This window comes from Solea senegalensis, linkage group LG18, assembly GCF_019176455.1.
Source record: "Solea senegalensis isolate Sse05_10M linkage group LG18, IFAPA_SoseM_1, whole genome shotgun sequence".
NCBI lineage: Eukaryota > Metazoa > Chordata > Actinopteri > Pleuronectiformes > Soleidae > Solea > Solea senegalensis.
The window spans coordinates 11,885,820-11,911,348 of record NC_058041.1 but is presented as its reverse complement, the minus strand read 5'-3'; the positions used below and the strand labels follow the sequence as shown (position 1 = coordinate 11,911,348).

Genomic DNA, 25,529 nt, shown 5'->3' with positions numbered 1-25,529 from the left:
AGTTAAAAACACACGTTGCGTTGCCATTTGCCACGCAGTGGGCAGACGCTGCACCTGACGTTCTTTACCACAGTAGGGACCAAACATATGCTTACGAGAGTCGCGCGCAGCAGGCCTCCGACCCGTCTAATCTTTTCCCATCATCTTTTAAGGTCCACAGTGATAACCTACAAAGTCCGTCATTGCAGTTACCCTACTTCTGGTTTTGTATTCCAGCAGGTGCAGAGGCAAAGCACTGTTTATTCTCATCTTATAACTAATAGAGTGGTGCCAGGTTCTCATTGTTAACACTTGAAATATTGGCGTGCTTTGGTCTTCTTCACGTACCATCTGCTATCCCCGGGTTGGCTGTCATGGATCTCCATCGTTCCCAATCTTGTGCCGCTTTGATACTGAGATGCAATGATATTTAGCAGCGATCTTTCTTAGAACTTTCTTTGTTTTTTGCTCAGTCCAAGATATTTTTTTGCATTCTTCTGTACAGCCACATTTCAAGGGCCTCGAGTTTGCTTGCTGTTGCTTTTGTTGTGGTCCAGGTTTCAGTGTTGACCAGATGTAGCATTTTGCTCTGCGTGATCTTACATTGATGCTGATCTTTCTTAATGTTTAAACTGCTGCCGTATTGTCAAAGGCAGCTCTTGCAATCCTGATTCTTCTTTTCATTTCAACATAACCCACTGGCCGTCTTCTGTCACCATGCTGCTGGTCTGTTGTTTTGACTTCCCCTCAATACTTACTTACTTTAATAATATTCATTTCCATATCATCCTGTGTCATTGACAGCTGTTACTATGTGTAGTAGATCCCAGGGGTATTCTGCAATGAATGCTGCATCATCAGCATTTTCATGCTTTAAATACATAAATTCAAAAAGAAAAATTCTTCCACCTTGTCTGCCGACCTCCGGTAGCAAGGCAATCAAAGTTAAAGTTAAATATCATCTGGTTTTAAGATGCAGACCTGATCTTTATGGATCTGGACTGTGCCCAAAACTCAATTTCCAAAGAAGCAGAGAAGCAATGTAGCAGCCAGTGAGAGGAGGGGGATATAGAAGCCTTTACGTTAATGGATTCTACAGATTCCAATCGTCTGTCTTACTTTTTCCAGTCGCTCAGCCACACTATGCTGATTGTGTCTGAGTAGCAACTCTTCAACAAATCTGATCCACTTGCAACTGATTCAATGACTGTTTGGAGCGTGATCATAAAGACAATACTGCAGATGATTTCAGGGACAAGCCGTGTCAAATAATGTATATGCACATCTTCAAACAACAAGTCGAGACACATTCCTCCCAAAATCCAGACTTGTCCTTTCTTATATGTTCCATATTGACAGCAATTGATAGAGTTAAACAAAAATTACGAACAAAAAGACGAAAAACTGAACGGTCAGCAGCGCTTCCAACAAGAAAAGAGACGAGCACAAAAACACATCACGTGTGTGGTGAGCAGAGATTACAACAGCCGCAGCTCATCAAGAGACTGGAATATGTGCCCACATAAACCACAAACATTACGGCACGTTCTGTACATGCACACGCCTGGCAACGGAGCACTGTGAGACTCCCACGGTGTATCAATCATTATCTGAGCTATCAAAACATCTTGTGCATGCAAAGCCAACACTGGCATATTTCACAGCTGGGTCTGCGAGCTATACACTTAATGAGATGCTCAATATTGCAAAACCCACTCCTCTAATTAAATAGCAAATGTATTGACAGTTGAATTCTATCTTGTGAGGGCGCCGCAGCGTGCCACAAAGCTTGTGTAAAGGTCACCACAGACTGGTGAGGTGATTTGGTCCAGGGAGAAATATTTTACAATTATGTGTGCCATAAAATTTGAGTACAGACAATCTCGGTTTCCGGGAAATGATGCTTTTGCGCTATGTTGGTAGAGCACGCATCTTTTATATTACATGATCACTTTCACAAGAAGTGGGATTGTGATGAATATAGCAGGTTCTGAAACTTTTCATGGGTGTGCTGAGAGGGAGTCAGAGACACGAGTCGTGTCTTGGGGCTGCTGGGCTCAATCAGCACTGTGTGACATCCTTTGACAATGGTTTGGAAGTAGCACATGCAGTAAATATGACAGGAAGTGAATACAGCGTAGTCAATTTAAGCAACGGCATGGTCTGTCTCACGCTGTGTTTCATTTAGCCATGTTGGAGATCACCCATCAGCATGATGCAGAAGCTGCATTAGCTGCAGTAGCATTGATGAGGATAAATTCATTTCAGGTTTGTCTTTGATCATGTAAGCCACGGAAATATACTACTTTAGAGTTATTTATTCTATACTTCACGGGCTTCGGACAGCACGGCTATCCATGCATCGGAGAGAGGACACCCGACACGGGGTCAGGCCAGGTTCTGAGTAAAATCCAGAAATAATTGTCCGAGGTCACATGGCATGCCAGCGGTCACAGAAGGCTAAGTTAGACAAGTTAGACAAGAACAGTTGATGTCCGGTATAATGACCCACAATAAGTTACAGTATAGAATAAGTCAAAAGTGTTTTGACTTAGTGTTTCTCTATAGAACTGGAGTTTAATATTTACAACAGCGTGCTAGAGAGAGTGCTAGACACCGGCTCATGGAGCCGTCCTTTTCCTCCACAACAACTCAAAAATAAGTCAGTTAGTCAACAAGTTAATAAGGCGGAAGTGAGTATAAAATGTGATTCTTCTCATGCTGTGCTTAGCGCGATGTTTTTTCCCACCGAGCACTTACAACAATACTGAATGTGACTCAGTGAAACAAAGCAGAAACGTGGGCAGTGAATGAAAACGTCTGCAACCAGGCAACTCAAACCAATCCTCTATATAATGTTATTATCATTATTGCTTTATTAGTTAAACAGTTGATTATAACGTGTTGGACTGTGACCGTCATTCTTCTATATCCTCACAGGGCCGTGGCTGTCATACATGCTCGCCTCACTCTTGAGTCACAGAAACAGCAACACACATGGAATTCACCATGGGAGCAGCTGACTGTGTCGATCTATGGAATGTGTTCAGCCCCGCAGAGCAACTTCATATTCACACATAAGATACGCAACGACATTATAGGAATTATTGGAATTTAAATACCAACATGTGTGGACTCTGTATGAGCATATGATGTTTACATCCAACAATGAAGGAATGCAAGGAGAAAAAGGCCACGCTGTGTCTTAGTGCAAGCAGGAAAGAGGGAAAAAAAACATTTGACAAGGCTGGTCTGAATGGTCCTCGCTGACGATAACGGCTGTTGGCATTTTGGGAGTAGTTATTGCACCAGTGACACAGGATTCATCTGTTGCTTGACCGTCCTCGCGCATGAAGCGCGGCTCGCCCACAGCGGAGTTATTCAAACTCCAGTTCCTGGAGCAACCCGGCCCAGTCACGGCTCCTGCATATCCCACATGGCTGGCATTTAAGTCACTTCACCTGTGAGATTGTGTTCCTGCAGGTATTTGCTCAGTGCCAGTGGCTTGATAGTGTGAACGCTTAGACAAAGAAGGTGCACCTTTCCCTGGTGAAATGTGAACATTTGGGGCTTAGTCGGCTCTGACAGATAGCATGACCGCAGCTACTGGGGGACATGCTTAAACACTCATGCATGCTTTAGGAAGCAGTTATTCCTGGTCCAGGGGCCTCGGGCAATGACAGGTTTAGTGTGTGGGGGCAGGAAATGGCAACCCCTTCGGCGCAACAGCCAGCCAGGTCTGAAGCTCTGTTTTGAGGTCAGTGGTTATGAGGGAGGTGGGGGGGTGGCATGAGAGAGGTCAGGGCAAAAGGGCAGTTCAGTTATTTGGGGTAAAAGTGGATGAGAATAGGAGGCAAACGACGATTTCTGAAGTGGTCGGCATGCTGTGAGTGAAGCAGAGCATCAGAAAGTGTGAAATAAAAACACACAGCATATCTTTGGACATAGTCGTCCGGTTTGATAGTTGTCTTGTAATGTTTTAACAGCTAGTATCATTCAATAGGAGTCTGGATGCATTTTCCTCTGGCTGAATCACAAATCACTGGGCTTCAAAACAAGAATTCAGATTCTTATATGTGGTATCACGGTAGTCCATGATGCCCACTCTTAATCTTAGATTTGAACACTGACGTGTAATTGGCTTCTTCCATCCAAGACACTTGGCATAATTATAGGCTATGTGTAACTGCTGCTACTGAAAAGTCACACCTACTGTGATTGAATGAAGACTTTATTTATAAAAACAAATAAAAGGCCTCTGAATTCAGTACTTGCACTCAATGTTAATAACTTTCATTTGTAAATTGTTGATCACAGGGCCACATATAGAGACAAACAACCATTTACTGTCACACTAAGTCAAATTAGAGTGTCCACTTTACTTAATTCCCTAAATCTGCATGTCTTTGGACTTGTGAGAGGAAACCCACAGCATCAAGATTAAAAAAATATAACTCAAATCTTAGTGATTATTTACAGTCGTATGCCTCCAGTCACATATAACGTGGTGCTGTATGTAACTATGCTGTGAGATGAGAGCGCCATTAGCGTAAAAATTATATTTTCAATCACCTCGCTCCTGAAACGCATGTCGGTTCTGGGTGTGAGGAACGGTGCAGCAAAAAAAGAAAGAAAATGTGAAGTGACACTGCAATAAGAAATCACCAATCATTTAAACACAGACACGGCAGCCAAGTTAGACTGAGTTAGATAATCAGTCTGAAAATGACTGTAATTTTGTGTGTGTGTGTGTGTGCGCTGAACAACAATGCAGTACACCATGTCATTTCACTGATTAGTTCCTCAGCTATGGTTGGAGCCAGGCTAATCAGTAGCATTATATGCTGCGACATATAAATCGGATAGACAAAACCATGCTGCGCCTGCAGCACACACTGCTGCTACATGTAATCATGATGACATGAATGACTGAGGGTATGTTTGGCACACTGATGGGGAGCAGGAAACATGGAAATCCGTTTCTCTAAATAGTCAACGAGTTAACTCTGAGCAGTCAGAAAGACGCGCAAAGTTTTTCATCCCCCCTCATCGACGGGGAAAAGTGCGGCACAGTCAAAAGCTGTCCTTTTTATTAACTCAAACCGAGGCACCTCAATCAATAATGGCAATTATATGAGGCATCAATAGCACAGGCGAGTGCAGCAGTGCTCTAGTGGGTAAGATTATTTTAAAGTGGACGTTGACTTGATGTTCTGGAGAATCATTTGAAGTCATTTACAGAAAATAAATGAACTCCTGAATCGCTCCCAGCTAACAAAACCTTGAGGTATATATTATATCCCTGGGGCTGCTTTATTTACCTTTCATGAGTACTGCCTCCCACACATAAACACATCCTGCCCACACACACACACACACACAAACTGCATTATTACTCTCAGGACTCACTGTACACTGAGAGACTGTGTTGCCAATGCCTAAATAGCCCAGCTGGTTGCACCTGCTCGGATGGGATTCAGTCAAAAATAAATCATTTCGCAGACAACCACAGCAAAGACTTTAAAGCTATTGGCACTGGCATGATGGGAGAGGCTGGAAATTATGAATAAAAACAAACACTCCCGACTCTTCCACTTTCCTGCCTCCCAACATGCGCTGGATCTAAATAAAAGCCTCTCTTAAGGAGTCAGCTCACACCTCAGGAGCTGAAGAGGACACGGTCCCTGGTTACACTGTGCAACAGGACTATGTGTGTTGAGCGGTCATCTTAATTGAGAAGAAGACTTAACTCAAAGCAAAGGATTCTTAGAAACACTGGTTCGGTTCATTAACCTTACAGCATGACAGCCTGTTACTTTCTCACTTTGCCACTTGCCACCCGTCATTCTGACGGGTTTTTTTTTTACTAAGTGTGCAGTGTTCCTCTCCAATTCCTCACACTTCTTTTCTTCTTCTGGCCTAAAGACTTTCAGTACCTTTTCTCTGAAAAAAAAACAACTAAGAAAAAAAGAAACAGCTCACAGCATTCTCCCCTCCTGAAAAAGTATTTTTCCACTTCCCCGTCCAAACCATGTGGACCTTTCATTTGGACACACAAGCACAAACACGGCTTGATTTGGTGCCAATTCACTCTCTCTCTCTCTCTCTCTCTCTCTCTCTCTCTCTCTCTCTCTCTCTCTCTCTCTCTGCATGCGTTTCAGTTTGCTCACTGACCACCTGGATGAAAGAGCAATTTAAAAATACAGAGGAAAAAAAAGATGATATAAAAGAACAGAGTAGGGCTCAGTATCACTAATGATTCGGATTTGATTTGATTTTACATCAGTTCATTTAGAGATATTTCAGTTTCCACGCCAGTTTTGCCTGGTCATGGGGGAACATTTCCAAATTTAGCCACATTAGCTCTGCAAATTTGATCAAATCTGGTGCACCATTAAAAATTTGAATGTTAAAATTAAAAATAGTAGTTACATTAACACACTTTTTATGTGTAATGTAACTTTTTATATCACACAGTTTTACAGACGTTAAGTGCAAAATCTGTCCAGCTGAGGCAGATGCATCGACACCCTTGTTGTTCAACAGAAGAAGACAACGGTGATTTCTGACGATTAAGGACACAAACAAACAAAACCGTCTATCTGAGTGTCTGAAACGCAGTGTTTGAAAGCATTACTGGTTCCACACCATAGATGGGTGACAAAGCTGTGGCGCTCAAACAGTTTGCAGTCACGCAAGACTATGCGGGTCAAGTCTCGTGTGACCCTGGGTCAGCTCTCATGCGGTTTGTGCAGCGTATACAGGAAATGGCTTTTTTTTCATATAGATATCAGATCTTTCAGATGAAGCTGATTATTTTCTCGATTATCTGATGATATCAAATATCTTGTCTTGCCCAAACCAAAATGTATCATCAAAAAAACAGAAAAGTCAGGGAGCTTGTTTTAATAAAAAAAAAAAAGTCAAACAAATGAATCAGTTATCAAAACAGTTGATGATAAATTCAGTAACCGATTAATAATCGATTAATCGTTGCAGACCGAGATTGAAAAGAAAGTGAGAAAAAAGTGGGTTTGTGTGCAGAGGTTAATTCACCTGTGATTTTTAAAATATAAATGTGTGCGCTGAGACATGGTATGATGGGAGAGGCTGGAAAATATGAATAAAAACAAACACTCCCGACTCTTCCACTTTCCTGCCTCCCACCCTGCGCTGGATCTAAATAAAAGCCTCTCTTAAGGAGTCAGCTCACACCTCAGGAGCTGAAGAGGACACGGTCCCTGGTTACACTGTGCAACAGGACTATGTGTGTTGAGTGGTCATCTTAATTGAGAAGAAGACTTAACTCAAAGGAAAACACTGGTTCGGTTCATTAACGCACTTTTTTATTTTACTTTTTTAATTATTTAAGAAAAGAAAAAAGGCAAACAAATGAATCAGTTATCAAAACAGTTGATGATAAATTCAGTAATCGATTAATAATCGATTAATCGTTGCAGCCCGGGTTTGAAACCAGTGAGAAAAAAAGATTTTTAAAATGTCAAATTTTCTAATGTGTGCGCTGAGAGCTACGACGAGACGTCTAAACTCGGCGGACTCAAAGTTAACACGTGAAACAGGCAGAGAGATATAATGTAAACAGTGTGGCATATTAGAAAAAGAAAAGTACACTGCAATTCAAATGTCAGATTCCCTGTTCACCACCAGATCAATTTTAATTCTATAAATAAATGTATAGTTCCACATACACAGAGACGTGATGTCAAAGCAAATGCTGCTTTGGGGCTCGACAATGGAAAGACAGGCTCCCGCAGCTATGTGCGCTGCAGACTGTGGAGGTGGTGGAGAGGAAGTGGGCTCTCCTCTGTGCCGGCACTGATTTTGGAAGATGCATCTGTGGCATTGGGTCACGCTTGGTTGATTTACAGGCTCTTCAAGAAGAAGCCAACCCACCAAAATCCCCACCCCCTTCCATGGCCCCTCAGAGAGCTGGTGGATGGTTTGGGTCCCAGTGTAAATACATATATTTTTTCTCTCTATCAAAGACACATTTTCCAACCACTGTCAAAGAGGCGGAGGGTGCTTTAGTAGGGGGAGGGCTATAAAAGGGAGAGGGGGATGGACGGGGGACGGGGTCCTCTTCTTTCCCCACTTTTCTCCCACCTCTCTCGCCTGGTGCTGGGTTGAGGCAACATCTGGCACTGTTTACCACCTGGCCTCCTGCTTCAGACGTGAGGGAAACACAGTACCAGCCTGAGATCTGCTTCAGCAGGGTTAAAGAGGAGCATTCGGGTTTAATGCGATCTGGATCTGGGTCTGATTGCTCCGTAGTTTTGGTCATCATATCTTCATCGGATTCATATGATAACGAGTAAACAAAAAAGTTAGAAGTACAGCACAATGATAAGGTTGCGAACATGGAAAGCGATTGTTACTGTTTGGAGTTTTGTTTAAAACACACGGCTCTCTGCTCGCTCAGATTTTACCAGCTAAAATATGCCGCGCGGTGTCTCCTTACGAACACACTTCAGAAGTTGTATCCAGTGTTTCTTAACCATCCTTGAAGGCTATCATGTTAAAAGTGTTAAAAATCGCAGTTCTTAACGCGATACGTGTGTTTCTATCTATGTATCTCAACTTGTTGCCGATTAAATCTGTCACTTAGTAAAGTTGCTCCACATAAACAATAGTTGTCAATACTACAAATGCCCAAAATTGCCTTTTTAAACACGGGACAGGGTGAGTACATTCTATTTCACCTAAAACTTATTGAAAATAAAGATGGAATATGTGCATATTTATGGCACTTGAGATTAAAAATGATTGCGTGCATTTACAAACTAGTATGAAAGAGATGTGATGGTGAGTCCTTTCCTTGAGCCTGGCACCACAGAAGTGACAGACGGTGGGAGAATATAGGGGAAAAGACAGAGTTCACGGGACAATGAGGCCCATTGATATGGTGGAGACAGGACGAGGTGCCTCCAGCACGCAGAGAATGGCTGACAGTGCACAGAGGCACAATGATTACAGTCTGCATTACAAATGGCTAAAACAGAACCAGGGTCCAGCAGAGTCATAACATCAGGAGAGACCTTGTGCAGATAGGTCTTTGAAACAATAAACACCTTTTGTTCTCTTAGTTCCCTGTTAATTAAGCACAATGTCAACACTATACTGGGAGCCATTTGCAGAAATGCTGTATTTGTCTTTGTCAGGTTCCAAAGTTGAAAAATACATCTCTATCCCTATGCTTCTTTTTTTGCCTGTTTTCCTCTTTAAAGCATAATTAATCAAATTTAGTTTCACCATGCACTTGTTTTGACGTTAATTTCTGCAGCAAACAAACCGGATAAGAGATACTCCTGAACTTATTAAACTATGAAGACCACAAAATAATGCAGGTTTGGGTGATTTAAGCCGGCAAACCCCACATAATAATCACGTCTTTTCCACTCACTCTTTTCCTTTTAAACCCAGAGGAATTCCATTGAGTTTTCGAGATAACGTGTGTTGCACCACAATCGTTTTTCCACACTCCGGCTGCTCCGGCCGACACATCAGTGGATCCCACTCATTCATATCTGCTGTGGCTCGAAGAGACGTGAAAACAAGTTCCTGACGCCATCTATGGGGCTTGTGTGAAACTGCACCCGAGTTCATGATCACATGCGAGTGAGAACCCAGCATGAAGCAATCAGACTAAATGAAGTATTTTATAGGGAGAAAATATGTTATCAGGACAATCTCAGCGGGAAGTTCAGATGAATGTGTGATGATTGTTTCTTTACCTTAAAGTCTCTGTAAAGAGAATGCAAAGTTTCTCCTCTTTACACTATTAGTGGATGAATATGTGGTGTAAAGAATAAAGCGTAACATAACTCCTCCTCAAACACTGTAACAATAAAGAAACCCTCAGCGTGTTACCTTTTATTCGTGGGTAGCTTGTTACGACACCTTTTATTCTTGAAAATGTGTCTTACCTCGGCGCAAAGGCACACCGAAGAGCTCTGCTACTTTCTTTAAAATTCCTAAAGAGGAGGAAATGAAATGAAAAGGAGAGCAGACTCCTGCTGTGAGGCTGCGGGTACTGCTAATAGCGAGGGAGAGGGAGCGAGAGAGACGTCTTTTTCTTGAAAATGTTTCCTGCCTTGACGCAAAAGCACACAGCTGCTTTACTTAAAACTCTTAAAGATGGGGAACTTCAAAGGAGAGCAGAGCCCTGCTGTGAGGTCCCGCTAATAGAGAGGGAGAGGAAGAGAGAGAGAGAGAGAGAGAGAGAGAGAGGGCGACTTTCATGACTTTATAGATGTTGTTTTGATTGACTGGATGAGAATGTGTGTGTGGCAGTGTGTGAGTAGGAGAGGACAGACCTCATCCTCATGGATGTTGTGAAGGAGGACATGAGGACAGTTGGTGTAACAGAGGAGGACACAAGGGAGAAGACACGGGGGAGGCAGATGATCCTAAAGTGAGCGGCTGAAAGACCAAACTTCGTCCTTCCGTGCCGTCTGCCTGACACTTGTCGTACCTGTCTGTATGTGCTGATGATGATCTCTCTCAGATGGTAGTGCATGGGTGTCATGGTCTCACTGACAGAGTCCAAGGCCATGTCCACCTCCCTCTTCATCCTGTGGCCATCGGGAATGAGGCGAACCAGCTGCATCACAACCTGGACAGAAAACCACGGCTGGGCATGAGTTTTAAAGGTTTTTTTTTAAAGTTTTAAAACAACCACCTGAAATAACGGAATCGTTTATGAATTTAGCCAGCGAGGAGGCGGGTGTTAGTTACTTCAAACATGTTTACCAGGTGTAAAAAAAACATTTGCAAGCATTCAAATTCAAATTTTGGTTTAAAAACTACAGTAAAACATTGAGAGTTGTGTCTTTAAATGGCTTATTTAGTGAGATAGAAAATAATATGTCAAATTTCTTTACAAATATTTACAAAAAAACGTCTTTTTCTATTGATCGCTGACTTACTTTTATCTTTTTACCTTTATGTTTGTGTGTGTTTTAGGTTCTTATGTTTATAATTACAAATTTGACATCAAAACAAATTCCTTCCTGCTGCCTGACAGCATGGTCACAGGTACAGCCGTGTGACAAAATTACTGTGGCTTTATTTTGTCAGGACTATATTATAGTTTATATAGGATCATATTTCTGTATATACATCTGGCTACATCAGTTCCCCTGTCACATAAGCAATACGGATTGCATCATTGCAGCCGTCTCAGAGGCTTAGCCCGAGGCAGACGAGGTTTCCCAGGAGACCGCTCTTTGTATCGCGGAAAACACAGTGGCTGCTCTGCTGTGACTGACATGTGGCACTGTGTGTCCCCTTCTGTGTGTTGATGTTTACAGTGCTGACGACACAGCAAGCGGGGCCCAACCGCTGATTCGTGATCGCGACTCAGAATCCAGAAAAAAACGAGGAATGGATGAAGATTCTGGCCTCTGGCTTTGTTCGGCCAATGCTTTCAATCACAGGTGCAGAGCTGGAGGCTGAACGAACAAAGGCCACCATTACTGCTACACTACAGTTGTGTTGCATGCTTTGCAGAGAAACGGGCAGTGTACAGGATTGGTTTTAAAATATTAGTTCTCTAGTACTGTTTTTTACTGTGAAGCACTTTGTGAATTCTGCTGTATAGATAAACTATACTTCCCTGGAACTAGTAATGGTCTGCTACAGGCAAACGCGGGCACCATCATATTCCCTTTTATTGTGTTTTATTGTGTTTTAGTCTCTCTCTTTTGATTTGAGTGGCTCAACAACTCGTTGGTCATTTTTAAAAGTTGCTGTATGGACATAGATATAACATTCAACATTTAATCCCTTCCTCAGTTGAGTTTTCTATCAATTTAATCCAGTGTGGCCATTCTCCTCGCGGCAGTTTTACCCATGTTTTCTCTTATCGCACTATTCTCTATAAACTCTGGAGACTGATGTGAATGAAAACCTCAGGAGATCAGCAGTTCCTGAAATACTCATAGTCTACCAACCCCCTTTGGCACAAACAAGCATGTCATATTAAATGAATTAAATTGCCTTTTTTCCCCCCATTCTGATGCTCGGGTTGACCTTCAGCAGGCCATTTTGACTGTGTCTGCTTGTCTAACTACACTGAGTTGCTACCATGTGATTGACTGGTTAGATATTTGCAGCAAAGTAGTGGAACTGCTGTACCGAATAAAGTGGTGGGTGAGTGTAAGTGGTACATGCAAATGTCCAAACCTTACCATCAAAAAGACAAAGGGTTTCACTGTTCTAGTGTTATTTATTTTTATTTTTATTTTTATAAAACTGCTACAAAAGCTATAAAACTAAAAATTCGAGTATCTGTGTGTGAAACTACAGGAGATATTCAATTTCCGTAAGTGTTCTTTAAATGAAACTTAACATCAAATAACATTATGTTTAATAATTAATGAAATGGTAATGATGCGCCACTGGAGAAATTATTATAATTAGCTGTGGAGTTATTTGGCACTTATTGTTTAATTGATTAATAAACAGGGACAAAAAAAATTTCTTTCATAGGAAATATAAACTGACACATTAATAGAAAAACAATTAATAATGAAATATGAAAGACAAACAAAATAAATAATTACAAATGCTACACCCTCAACACATAGTATTTTCTTCTTTCAAAAACCCAAGAATCCCTTAAAACTTTTGTTTGTGTGGCCACAGATCACCTCTCAATACTGGCACCAATATTCAAAAACAGATCTTCAAGGAATACAAACAAGACACTGAGTTTGATAATAATGTCAGAAAAGAGGGAACAAATACCATTTATCTTTTCCAAATGTGGCTGATTAATGTTCTATTGATTGATAGTTTGATAGTTGCAGCTCTAAACCCTCGTTATTGGTTTAGATGCAGGAGAAAAAAATCCAAAGAATAAATACATTTACAAAAGGAACATGAGCAAAGCCATAGGTTACATACCTCGAATTCTCCTTTTGTGTACTTGGCATCAGGAACACTTACAATCTCATCATCTGCAAACTCTGGGAAACCCTGTGAATGGTAAACACCAGTTTCTGTGTTATTTACGGATGATGTGAATAGCCTCATTTGACTATTTATATTCAAAGTAGCATCAGAATACAAGATACAAGCGGAATACAAGGGGGAGCATCTTACATTAAAGTGCCAGAGAGTCATAACAGAGATGACCATGGCGGTCGTGGTCCTGCCTTTGCCATTGGAGCAGTTAAAAACAAATGCTGAGTGGGAATCTTCAGCCAGGGAACTCTTCATGGCCTCCAGCAACTTATCAAAGTCCTGAGGAGAGAAACACAGTCAGTCAGTCATCATCTAACCGCTTTATCCTCAACCAGAGGGTCGCGGGGGGTGCCGTGCCAATCTCAGCTACATCGGGCGATAGGCGGGGTACACCCTGGACAGTTCGCCACACAGATAGAGACAAACAACCAGTCACTCTCACGGTCAATTTAGATTGTCCAATTTACCTATCCCCACATTGCATGTTTTTGGACTGTGGGAGGAAGCCGGAGTACCCGGAGAGAACCCACGCACACACGGGGAGAACATGCAAACTCCATGCAGAAAGGCCCTTGTTCCAACCGGGGCTCGAACCCGAGTCTTCTCGCTGCAAGGCGAGAGTGCTAACCACTACAACACCGTGTGGCCCGGAGAGAAACACACACAGTAATATTGCACATTATTTGGCCAGTGGTCCTGTTATTTATTTATTAGGTATTTAAAGTCTTGATTAGTGGAGCCTTTTATCTCAGTCTCTTTATGTTGATAAATAATAAATACAATTATAAAATTCATTAATAATAAAATTCACATTTTTTATTATTAGTTTGTTTTCATTACATTTAGCAGATGCTTTTATCCAACTTACAATAAGTGTATTTCAATATTTGGGTGCAAACAAGAGCGAGAAGTGAGTGCTTCATTGTGCACAACATGACTTGACTTGACAGTAACGGTTTTGTCCACAAGAGGGAGCACAGAGATCATCTACAGTCAGTGGCTGTTGTCTGTGCAGTGTCGGTGATGAAATCCACACATCATTACCTCTTCCCTGGGCGCGCTGCAGTCTGGCAGAGGGATGCGTTTGTAGACGAGGCCCTGGTGGGAGCTTTTGTGCTGATTGAATATCTCCTGGACTGTCAGGCAACTTTTGAACATCTTCATCTGTTTGTCCTGCTCCAGCGTCACCTCCAGCCACTTCTGAGCTTGCAGGATCCCCTCCTTCAGAGATGTCTCCAGTTTCTACAGGCCAGGAGGCAGCGAAAACACTTTTGTGAAGCCGTTTCAAGTTTGCCTCACCCTTCCACACAGGGATTCTTCTCGATCATTCGTCTGACTTTATGAAAAACATATAAAAAGCTTCATTTTCGCTCTACCTCTATTTGCTGTGGGTCACATGATGGAACAGGAATGTGCTGGTCTAGGCACGAGGGCTCCCTCGGTGTGAAAATCTGACCATTTCCTTCCAACACCAGCTCCTCCTGCAGGTTGACCCACAGCACGTGGCGGTGCTTCCTCTTCTCATCCGTCAGATGGGCCAAGACTGTGCTGCTAGCCTGCACGCAGCAAGTTTACAATTAGACGGAAGGGACGTGGAAGTCTGGCACATGCATGATTAAGTGAAAATAGGAGTTTTGATAGCAGTCATTCACTTTGGATGATTATTAACCATCCGCTATCAGCCTGCAACAGTCATAAATGATCATCATTTGTTTTGAACGATTGTGTTTCTGCTTTCATTTCCTTTGTTCATGGATGGTACAGTTTAAAGAGAAAGAGAAAACACCTCTGACGTCGGCTGAGCCACTCCATAAATGGGCATCTTGGGCACTCGTCTGAAGTTGACCGCCTTCATCTCCTTCGTTGTGCTGAGAACGTCGGGGGCTAAGTACTCATCAGCGACCTGTGCAGACACGCGTTACACAATTTTTAAGATATAAAATATGACTTGAGAGCAGAGAATGAGGGGCATTGAGGATAGAAAAAAAAACATTCATCTCTATGCATGAAGATGCTACTGAGTGAACTCTGAAATATGCTCTTGCTCCTCAACCTCGTCATTTTTTTTATTTCCCGTTATTGTCTTCATCTAGAACAAACTCAGGTGAAGAAGCCTACAGTGCCGTGTGGACAGGTGTGAGTTGAGCATCACACAGCCTGGCAGCCGACATCCCACTATGGTTAGCTTCAGTTAAATATAAACACCCACGACTACTGGAAAGGCTAAACCCGAGCCCGCTAATTTTAAATCCTTGGACGCATGTCAGTGTGGCATGTGGCTGCAACACAGATCCAATGGAAGTCAAGGGGACCACAAAATCATTGCTTCAGTGTCTGCGTGATTTCCTCACCAGGACGCGGGCTCCTCTGGTGACCAGCTCGGCCGGGGCTGACAGCTCGGACAGATCCATGCAGGCCAGTAGCCTGTACAGCCACGCATGGCAGCACATCCACTGGCTGAAGTTGGACACAAAGGCAAGCGGATACTGCAAAAAAACAACAACACAGTTGCATTTACGATCTTAGAATCAACCTCTGATGAATATTCAATTGTATAAGCAAAGACATTTTTACCTGTTCATGCAGATACGCATTAAATACAATCAAGTAGAAGTAACGCTCCAAGCTCTGCATGGTCCTGCTGAGAAAGTAGTCTTTGGTGCTGCTTCCCTATAAAAAACAAACAAAAGCTTCAATAACTGGCCATAGTAATGGCTCATATTTGTGTGAAGGTGCCTCTATAAATCTCCAGTGAAGCTCCTCATCTCAACCTGCAGATTAGATCACACTGATTTCCTGCCTGTGGTCAAAGTCTGTGAAACATCTCAGCTGCAGTCCCACCCTTCCTTTATCGAGCGACGCAAAAGCTGAGCTGACAGTGGCGAACCGACCACAGGAAATAAGAGAAAACATCACGTCGTCCTCACCTGTATTTGATAATCTTCTCCAATGCCTTCCAGCTTACTCTTGTTCTCGTAGATTGCTTCTTTAATGTTGTGCATTTCAGAACACAGGGTGATAGCGTGGTCAACCTGTGGGATAAAAAAAACCATTTTGAACTTGTGAGATCTTGAATTCAGTAGTATATGGGTTTCTAAAATAAGTTGTCATACGTATTTTTTTGCTTTACCTCTTCCATGACCTGCTGTCCGTTCGGCAGCTTGTTGATCAGTGACTGGATGACGTGGAATAGCGGTTTGGGTTCTGAAGCGGTCGCCTTCTCCTCAACTCTACAAGACAAACACGGTCAACTCATCCCAACAAAAAAACACACGCAGACTGAGGCCCGGTCCACATGTACTGTGTACACATTTTTGGCCTTTTCATACTCACACAAACTGTGGGTTGATGATTTTCAATATTTCTATTCTAGTGTTTGGCTAGAGTGTGATGCCATTACGTTTGTTCAATGACCAAGTGTGAAATTTACTATTTGTCCAAACAAACAATTTTCCTTTTCTGCTCTGCAACATTGCTGTTATACTATAAGCAAAATAATACTGACATTCTGTCGATCTCTCTTTTGATTGGCCAAAGCTTTACAATTATAATTCTATCGCCCACCTGTTGGCACAAAACAGTGGATTTTTGTATTTTCATGTGATGTTTCTGAGGGCATAGCATAAGTGGACAGGATTATTTTTCAAACTATAGGAGGAAAACCTCAGCTGTTTGAAAAATACCCAACCTTGTGTGGACTAGGTGTCAAATCACTTAGACTGTACTGTTAAAACATGCTTAGTTCTTACTCAGACGGCAGCTGTGAATCCCCCTTCAGCCGATTCATGACCAGTGTGCCCAGGATCATGCCGAGGTTGGTGCGGCCGACACCCACCTGGCAGCTGAAGAGCAGTGAAGGCAGAGGCCGAGACGCATCGTGGCCCTGAGACAAGCTGGGACTCTCCTGGGAAACAGATGTTAAGTGTCAGTCGTGCTCGGTCCCAGCGCTTTCACAAAACGCTGCCAAGTCAGTGCGGCTGCAGATCGAAAGAGACTAAACAAATTTTTTTTTTTTCCATTTTAGCCCAGTCAAATATAGTCACCGAGTTGGACTTCAGCTATATTTACATTTCATTTAGTCCAGTTTTGAGCTTTCAAGTTAGTTTTTAGTTTTATAATTTTGGAAATGAAACTCCTACAACTCCGCGAGGACAATGTCATAAATGAGAATTATAGATAGAGAGAGAGCAAGAGAAAAAGAAAAAGTATGGTAGCATTCCAAACTGTAAAAAAAAAAAAAAAGAGGAAAGAAAAAAATACAGGAGCCACTTTCCAACCGCAGGGATCTGGAGCGGCAGCGGCAAGTCTGTCCAAAAAAGGGCAAAACAAGTCGAAAAGAACATCCTGTGTGAGTGAAGGGCAGGACGGAAACCAGACAGAGAGGATGGCCAAGGAGCGGATGTAAAGTGAGTACAAGCTGCAGGTTTTCTGACATTTTTTTAAAATAACTATTACACTTAGAAGTGATTGAGAGCTCCGACAGGACAGAATCAAAGACTATGTGTTGATGAAAAAAGAAAAGAAGAAGAAGAAGCTACCGCAGCCTCAGTGAGAAAATCCAGATGCACTGAAATATTCCTTCCATGAATAACTTTAATGGCGCAACAAAACACAAACGCCAGCAAGAAAAGCACCACCAAAAAAGGCATATTAAAATGGTGGACATTTTTACAGGAGCTCACCCTGAGTATGTTAACAAACGCGTCAAAGTCTTCCTCCATCGGTGCTCCCTCCATTGGTAATGGTAATCTGTAGTACCTGCAATACAACAGCTTGTTACCATGAGCAGAACCTGAGCCTGTATTGTGTCAATAATGTCCTTAATGTAGGTCACATGCTAACAGTGCTGCACATAAGTCAGACGTGACAGCTGAGCTCCGTCATGTCGTGTTTACTCATTTCACGAGTCTCAGATAGAAAGAGTTCTAACATGAGTGAAGAACCACATGATTATAAATGTTCCTTTCCACAAAAGCACCTGTTGGTTTATTTTACTGTAAATCTTCCAAAGAGTCAGAGACCAGGCTTTAGAGTCTCCTCGGGAAATAATATGTTCCCCTGCCCTGGAAATATCTCGCACAGCGAATGACATCTCAATAAAACCGACTGCTGATCTGATTGCAAACAGGATGCTGCAATCTTCGGCTTCCAAAAAAGCAGGGCAACCAGCCTTTGCACAAACAAGCGTCACTATTTATAACCTGCGTGGCGTTTTTCTGCAGCATCGATCTGTGCACAGTTTGTGTGCGAGCTGACGTGAGTGCTCGGGAGGTAAGAGCTAATAAAGGAGCTATGTAAACAACCTGTAGGTGGGCATGGTGAACATGGGCCTCTTATAGACCTCCTCCGTCACGTGGATGTCCTCCTCGCATGTGATGGAGATCTTCTGTGGCTCGTCTTTGAAGTACTCGATGTCGTTGTAGACGTAGAAGATGTTCTCATTGAGCTTGGCAAAGTCGTGGAGCTGTGTGGGAGGAGAAGAGGAGAGAGAGGCGTGTGCAGATGCAGCCGTGAACTGTGTTGAACCAAACACAAACTTTCTCACTTAATGAGTAAAAGCCAAACAACGCTGTTACGTTTTTACGAAGCTCTTCAGCATCTACAGCGTTGACTTTTGCTGCTGCTTTGAAGACGTTTTATTAAAGCGCCTAAAATGGAGAAATGTGACAACACATCTGACCCTGCTTTAGTTTGAAGGGCTGTGTTTTAATCTGGAGGATGACACAGAGAATGGCTCAGGGTGACTTATTGATGATAAGAAATTGATTTCTCTTTCTCTTTTTCTCATCATGTAGGGACACAGACTACGTCATCTTCTTATTTTAAGATAAAATATTTGTATGGATGTAGCATAAGTGGGTGTTCATCACCTCCTTCCTTATGGTGAGCTCCAGGCCCTCCACCAGCACATCTTTATCCAGGCCGTGAAGGTTCTCGTGAAGGTTTTCCTTCCTCCTCGGCGTGTACGGCACAAAGTCCTCGTCTTTGTGCAGGAAAACCACCGGCTCCTCTCTTACACAGAAGAAAATAACCTCCTGTGTGCAAAAGCAACAGCGAGACAGGCATCAAATGATAGGTCTCAAAGGCAAATAGTCCTTGCCTTTCACCAACGACACCACTTCCAGGAACAACTGGAAACAAGTCTTTTGTCGTACGGTTGTGCAGCACATGAGTAAGGACTTTCAAGAGGCCTGGTGTATAATTTTGCAAATTTCTTTTCAATTACAGTGTGTTTCTTGCTGTTGTAAGCAGAGAGCTTCATTTTCCACTGGCACACATGACCACAACTTTCTGTTTGCTCAGTTCTACAGTTGAGCACTTGACTCCTCAAATATTTACTGACAACACAGCTAGATAGAACCCGGGCAGAGCAACTAAAGGCACCAACATGGGGGGGGAATACATTTTTATCAGCTAAAATCCCGCCTGTACTAATGTGTATAGAAAAGGAAGTGATAGTGACCTCATGTCCTTGTGCCTGGAGCCTGTGGAGGACCTGTTTGAAGCCATTCAGGCTCGGCTGACCCATCCCGTACAGTGGGTATGATCCCTTGACTTGGCGGAAGTTGGGGGCCCCGTAGCTGCCCGTAGTATTCAAGACATCTGCCTTGCTGTACACATCCTGGACCATGAAGTATTCCCCCTGGAAATCAACACAGAGTTCATTTTAAGAGCACCAACCTCCACCTCCTCGCAGTCTGCCAGCTTCTGTCATCGCATGTCACCCTTAAGGCTTTAAAGCTTAAGATTTGTGATTATTCACCGACGTCTATTTTGCCCATCGACCATATTAAAACACACATACACAAAATAGTAATTCAAAAATGTCAATATGTCCTCTTCCTGTCAGTTTGATAAGAAAGGTGCTAAAACCAGAACACCATGGTGTCCTACTTTGTGTGTGTGGTGGCCTGATCCCCCTCTGTTCACAATATATCCCATGTTATTATGAAGCTCCATGTTGCTGTCGCTGAGTTATCGCATTTTGTACACATCGTCGATTTCTCTTTCCTTTCGGGAGACAAACCTCAACCACGCATGCAGAAAAATGTGCTGTTCATTTCACTACAATATGTCAGTCCTGCAGCTAAGTAAGCACGAGTAAGGACAGGGTTACTCAATCAAACAGAGCAGTGACAAAATGCAAAGAATCAAAAAAACCTACAATCTACAGAACCTTGCTGAACTCGAATACATGGTTTTATTTAAAAAACAGACCTTCCCAAATACGTTCTTTTTCTTTTCCATTCTTACAAAGTTTTCAACAAACACGGCATTGTTTCAAGAAGTGCCTTCAAGCACACAAGACCCCCCGAAACGACTCTCTACACTGTAATACATGTGCTAGACCTGTATTTGGCGCTGTAACGCTGCCACAGAAATACACCAAAGATGAGATGGAGCATAGCATAGCTTTTTTTTTTTTTTTTTTAATAAAACTTAATTTGAAAAGTATACAGAAAGAGAGACAGAATAAACCAAGTCTATGAAAGAAAACACCACCAAACACTCCAGAAACAGGATGAGAACAAGAAGATAATAGCATTTAAAATTTTCATTTAAAAATGCAAGTGCAAGAGAGAGACTTTTTGGAAAAAAAACAACCCTACTTAGTGTTGATTACAAAGAAGGACCAAAACCATGAGGAAAAGATTTGTTTTCAAATGAGTTTCCCTTGCTGAAAGAGTGAAAACTACTGCCCCTATCATCCATGTCAACAAAAGCTGTGGGTTAACATTGACTAAACACTGCATGCTTGACCAGCCGCAGCAGAAGAGGTGACAGAGCAGATCAAAGCATCGATAAGAAGGTGACAACGATTCCTGTTTATGTGGCTGCGCCAGATCATAAAACAGCGCATGACAATGTTCCTACACTGTTCTGCAGTTTTGTCATGGACACGTGAAAAGAGCAGATATGAAGACAGGTGAGATTGTGTCTAGAGCTGAAACAATGAATGTATTGAAACTATTTTGTTCATCCATTAACCGGTTCAGAGCTTTTTTTCATGATTAAAACAAGACTTCTGATAGTTTAAGCTTCTTAAATGTGAGTATTTTCTTAATTTCTTTGCTCAAAGAATTAACAAAGACATTTGAGAACGTCATCATTTCCAGGTTTGCCAAACGCCGATCAACTTTTTTTTGTGGTTTTCTGATATTTTATGGACCAAACGATGAATTGATTAATCGAGAAAATAATCGGCAGAATAATCGATCATGAAAATAGTTGAAGCTCTTATTTTGACAGTGAGGTTCTTGCCAGTGAGCTTTAAAAGAGCTATGTTGACGTGTGGTCCTTACCTGCACCAGGTAGTGCTCGGGCATTGTGTCTGATATCCGACCCAGTTTGTAGTTGGTCTTGAGGATGTCATCGTGAATCTGGAATTCCTGTCTGCAGTTATACCTGTGAAACACAACAGCACAGCAGATATGGACAAAGGTACAAAGAGGCCAATTCAATTATCAGCTACTATTTGCTCGGCCTGGATTGACAAATGAGATGATAACAGGGGCAAACACTTGGACTGGAGATGGGGGGGGGATGTCTCCACAGTGATCAAAGAAGATTAACACCCAATTGTGAGAACGTGGATTCGGGGAGGAACTTACGTGATGACGACAGGTGCGACTTTGTTGGTGATAATGGACTTGGCCTTGTTGTTGTGGATGTTGACTGTCTGAAAGGGGCTCATGCTAAGAGACTGCCTGCTGTCGGCCATCCCGTTGCCGTGGACGCTCTCGAGCGGTGACGCTGCAGAAACTGGCTGTGGTGCGGCACTGGCAGTTGTACCCATGCTCCACAAGCAGCTGTGAATGACATCGCAGCGGACTCAGAGACAGGAAGCAAACACACACTCACACGACTGTATGAAAGTCGACACGCACTGGCAAACGGATACGGTATGATTTGGGAAGTGACAACACTTGTAGACACATGCTGGTGTGAAGCCGAAAAAGAAAATCTGTATGAGTTGCTGACATTTGTATACGTATGCATACTCATGAGGACTCTTCACCTTTCATTGTTTATCCACACGAGCCTATGTCAGACTGAAAAGCACTTTCATTGTGACAGAAATAGTTCTTTCAAAATAGAAATACTGGCCAAATTGCAATGAAATCTAGTGCAAACATTAATGGTCCCCTAAGGATAAAGCATAATCACTTAAATACTCTGACATTATTTTCTCTCAGGCCATACTCAAGTCAGAGTTTCATGATGTCAAAAACTTTTGGCGCACGATCATACCCAAAAATACTGAATGTAATACTACATTCCCGTCAGCCTCAAGCATCGAGCCGACTTATGATTAACTCAATTGTAATTTCTGCTGTCTCTGCAAGAAAGTGGATTAACTGTACTATTATTATTGGACTTTTTTCTTGCACTTATGCCCATTTTTGTTGAGTTAAGGACACAACAGCACATATTTTAAACACTGTTGATTCAAAAAAACTCTCTTTAAAAAATTCCTCCTATTATTATAATATTATCCAGCAAAACAAAACAGAGAAAGCTCACGGTACGTTGGATACAGAGCCATTACAATCATCCTTAATTTTGATTTATCTCTGATTTATAAACACACTGGCAGGGGGTTAGAGTCGAGTGTGACAGTATTTATATTTTAAATCATCCAGCTTGATACAGAACACTCAAACCCCCACACACACACACACACACACACTCGCGAGCGGCAGGATTTGAGCAAACCCTCCTCCCCTTTGAATAAACACAGTGAGCCCTGCAGCTCTGCAGATAAACAAATGAGTCTTCCTACAGGCTGGTAGTCAGTGTCAGGGACAACATCAACACCTGCAGCATCAATAGCACACAATACACAATTCCCCCGCATGAAATTAGGCCCGAACAATTGGAGGAAAATATCTTGCAGATTTTTCTAGTTTATGGCGGAGCATTACCACACCATCAAACTAGTAAATAGTATATTCTAAAGCAAGGTAGAGGAGTTTAAGATCTGTGTTTATTTCAAAATATGTGGGTGTTGAACAAACCTACTTTATTTTAATTTCTGTGGTAAATATTGCAAATGCAATTTATACGTGATAAGGCAATATTTAGATCACTATTCTCCATGCAACAGATTTAAATGTGAAAATGTGATGGAGCGTTACCAAACCACACCATCAAAGTATTCACTCCACTATATTCAACTCCAAGGATTAGACTGTTAAAATGAACATTAAAACATTAGAAGATTAAAATGTGCTTTTTCCAACATGTGTGAGTTACATTTTTTTCAGCTTAGATAGAAGATAGAACAATCTAAAATGGAAGATTGTATTTATATATAAATTGTGATTATTTTTTTTTTACACAACAAAATGAGTTAAATGCACTGTCTCCTTTCAACCCGACACAAAACCTTAAAGTACACAACAACAACAACAACGAGGACACTATGTCTCACACACACACACACACAAACTGGAGTTGTAAAGTTTTTTTTCCCAGAGCACAGAATCAATCCTACATAAATAAGTACTTCATGTGACACCGCTGAGGGACACGCCTGAGCTCAAAGCACCTCTGTGTGATCTGCAGCTTTGAACTGAGTGGACTCTCTATTGTGCAGAGAGGCTCTGTGGAGAGAGAGGTGCCGGCTGAGTCACCACTGCTCTCTTCTTTGTTGCGCCTAAAGCTGAGTGGGCCGGTCAACCTTGTACCTTGAGATACAGCAGCGATCCTTTTCTTAAGGGCAGGACAAAACCATTATTTGCTGTGTCCTTTGGCTAAAAAAAGAAACAACTTAAATAGTTTTACAGACTTTCTAATTGTATGATTTTTAGGAAATGTGCTGCTATCAAATCACTGCAGAGTAGAAAAGACTGAGGAATAAAAAGTTTTCATCTCTACCCAATAAAAAAAACAAAAAAAAACAGCTTCCATAAAAGGAAGCTAAGTTAGAAGAATACTGAGTTACAGCTGCCCAAATCTATTTGAGTCCTCACCACATACCAAAAGCATCTTCTATTGCCATCATTTTTTTCTGGCTGCCACAAGAAAAACAACTCAAACCTCTTCACTACAACAATCCAGCGAAATCTGACATCTTACGTGTGCGATGAGGAGCGGTCTGAGCTCGCAGACCCTTTTCTCTGCTGCTTGTTTTCCGCCATGGTCCAAAGGAGTGTGAGAACTTGGCATCAAATCCAAAAAGAAATCTCCCCTCTTTTTCCCCGTATCGCCTTGCCCACTCCCACTCAGTGGGAAACACCCCTCATGGGAGTTCAAAGTGCTCAGCTGCTTGGCACTGGGCAAAAACTTCCTCGAGCCTCCACACGACGTCCTCCTCGTCCCGTGTCTTATCTCCTGTCTGATGCCGGGGAGCCGATTCATGCAGCAGACTCAAGTCTCTATGGAGGGGACGAGAGGAAGTGGTGGTACATCTGGCAACCAGATGCCTAAAGTTCAGCTCCTTTTCACAGGGACAAGCTATGCACAAAGACCATACAGTTGACTTTTGTACTGTACAAAGCGCCTGGCAGTGTTTATGCAAAATGGGATCTATTGTTTGAATGTGGGACTAAATGAAATACAACATTTATAGTCTACAAGAGCATCAGCATGTTTGAGGTACTTTGCCTTGTGGTGAACCAGAGGGATGTCTCCCTCTTTTAATCGCTTAAAGCTGTAGTACGGAAGTTTTAAATATGAACAAATGTCCATTTTATTACTATTGTCAAATGAAAACACACAAAACAAGAACTTGGCGTTTCATTTGTGCCTTCACCCGCCCCTGCACTGCTGTTGTTTACACATAAGCTCCCTCAGTCAGGTCTGATAGTATTGCTCGACAGAGACAGTTTTTTGGATGAAGGATTACAAAGAAATCACCAAAAGTTACACACTGCAGCTTTAAGTTCAAACTATGTACTAGCATTAAACATGAAAACACAACCATAGAATGGTTGAAACCATTTAAAAATAAGTTCTTAACTTAAATGTGCAACTATGGCCTAAAAAAAATACTTATTTATGATTTAGCAAAACGGTGTGATGTTAAGTTATGTCGCGAGTTTGCATGTGCATGGATTCTTGTTGACTAGTCCGGCTTCCTCCAACTGTCCAAAGACATATAGCCTGGTATGAGGAGACTAGCAATTGTGTGACTGAGAGCATGAATGATGGACAGTGGTGACCTGACCATAGTTTACTCTGCCTTTACCCCGATGTCTCCTGAGATTGGCTCCAGTTTCCCCCACAATCCTCAAAGGACAAGCATAAGTTTTATTACAACAAAAGCTGAAGAGATTTTCCAAACAGCTGCCATTAAATCAGGCATTTTACTAGTTAAACAAACTTTACTTACCTAAATAAGTAAAACTATATCTACCGTGGTGGGTTAAAAGGTATTCTCTTCCTATTTGGACTGAGAACAGAGTTTACAGTCTGTACTAGACACAGTAAAGGGAACTTACCCAGCAACAACTATGTTCCTTCTCTGTCACTTTAAGGACTTTAATCAGTAGGTTTCCTTCGCCCACCACCACAGCCATGCATGATAATGTGCATGTTCCCATGTGGTTTAGCTGCAT

General features: G+C 42.1%; 1 protein-coding gene across 4 annotated transcripts in view; it reads right to left on the bottom strand.

The window, feature by feature from the left end:
• The window catches only part of pald1a (phosphatase domain containing paladin 1a), a 47,237-nt gene that overhangs the window by 15,172 nt on the left and 6,536 nt on the right, over window positions 1-25,529 (bottom strand). For 3 of the 4 annotated variants that reach the window (XM_044013780.1, XM_044013779.1, XM_044013781.1), the window contains 17 exons: window positions 21,579-21,776; window positions 21,270-21,372; window positions 19,430-19,609; window positions 18,837-19,001; window positions 18,270-18,430; window positions 17,649-17,724; window positions 16,716-16,870; window positions 16,097-16,196; window positions 15,894-15,998; window positions 15,541-15,636; window positions 15,318-15,452; window positions 14,753-14,869; window positions 14,343-14,522; window positions 14,011-14,208; window positions 13,105-13,245; window positions 12,907-12,978; window positions 10,472-10,612 (listed from right to left, as the gene is read on the bottom strand). In XM_044013780.1, the coding sequence (XP_043869715.1) occupies window positions 10,472-10,612; window positions 12,907-12,978; window positions 13,105-13,245; window positions 14,011-14,208; window positions 14,343-14,522; window positions 14,753-14,869; window positions 15,318-15,452; window positions 15,541-15,636; window positions 15,894-15,998; window positions 16,097-16,196; window positions 16,716-16,870; window positions 17,649-17,724; window positions 18,270-18,430; window positions 18,837-19,001; window positions 19,430-19,609; window positions 21,270-21,372; window positions 21,579-21,763 (2,310 nt within the window). In that variant the 5' untranslated portion in view covers window positions 21,764-21,776. Of the gene's footprint in view, window positions 1-10,471; window positions 10,613-12,906; window positions 12,979-13,104; window positions 13,246-14,010; window positions 14,209-14,342; window positions 14,523-14,752; window positions 14,870-15,317; window positions 15,453-15,540; window positions 15,637-15,893; window positions 15,999-16,096; window positions 16,197-16,715; window positions 16,871-17,648; window positions 17,725-18,269; window positions 18,431-18,836; window positions 19,002-19,429; window positions 19,610-21,269; window positions 21,373-21,578; window positions 21,777-24,048; window positions 24,127-25,529 lie in introns of those variants that run through there. The other variant, XM_044013778.1, reaches the window with a different exon arrangement.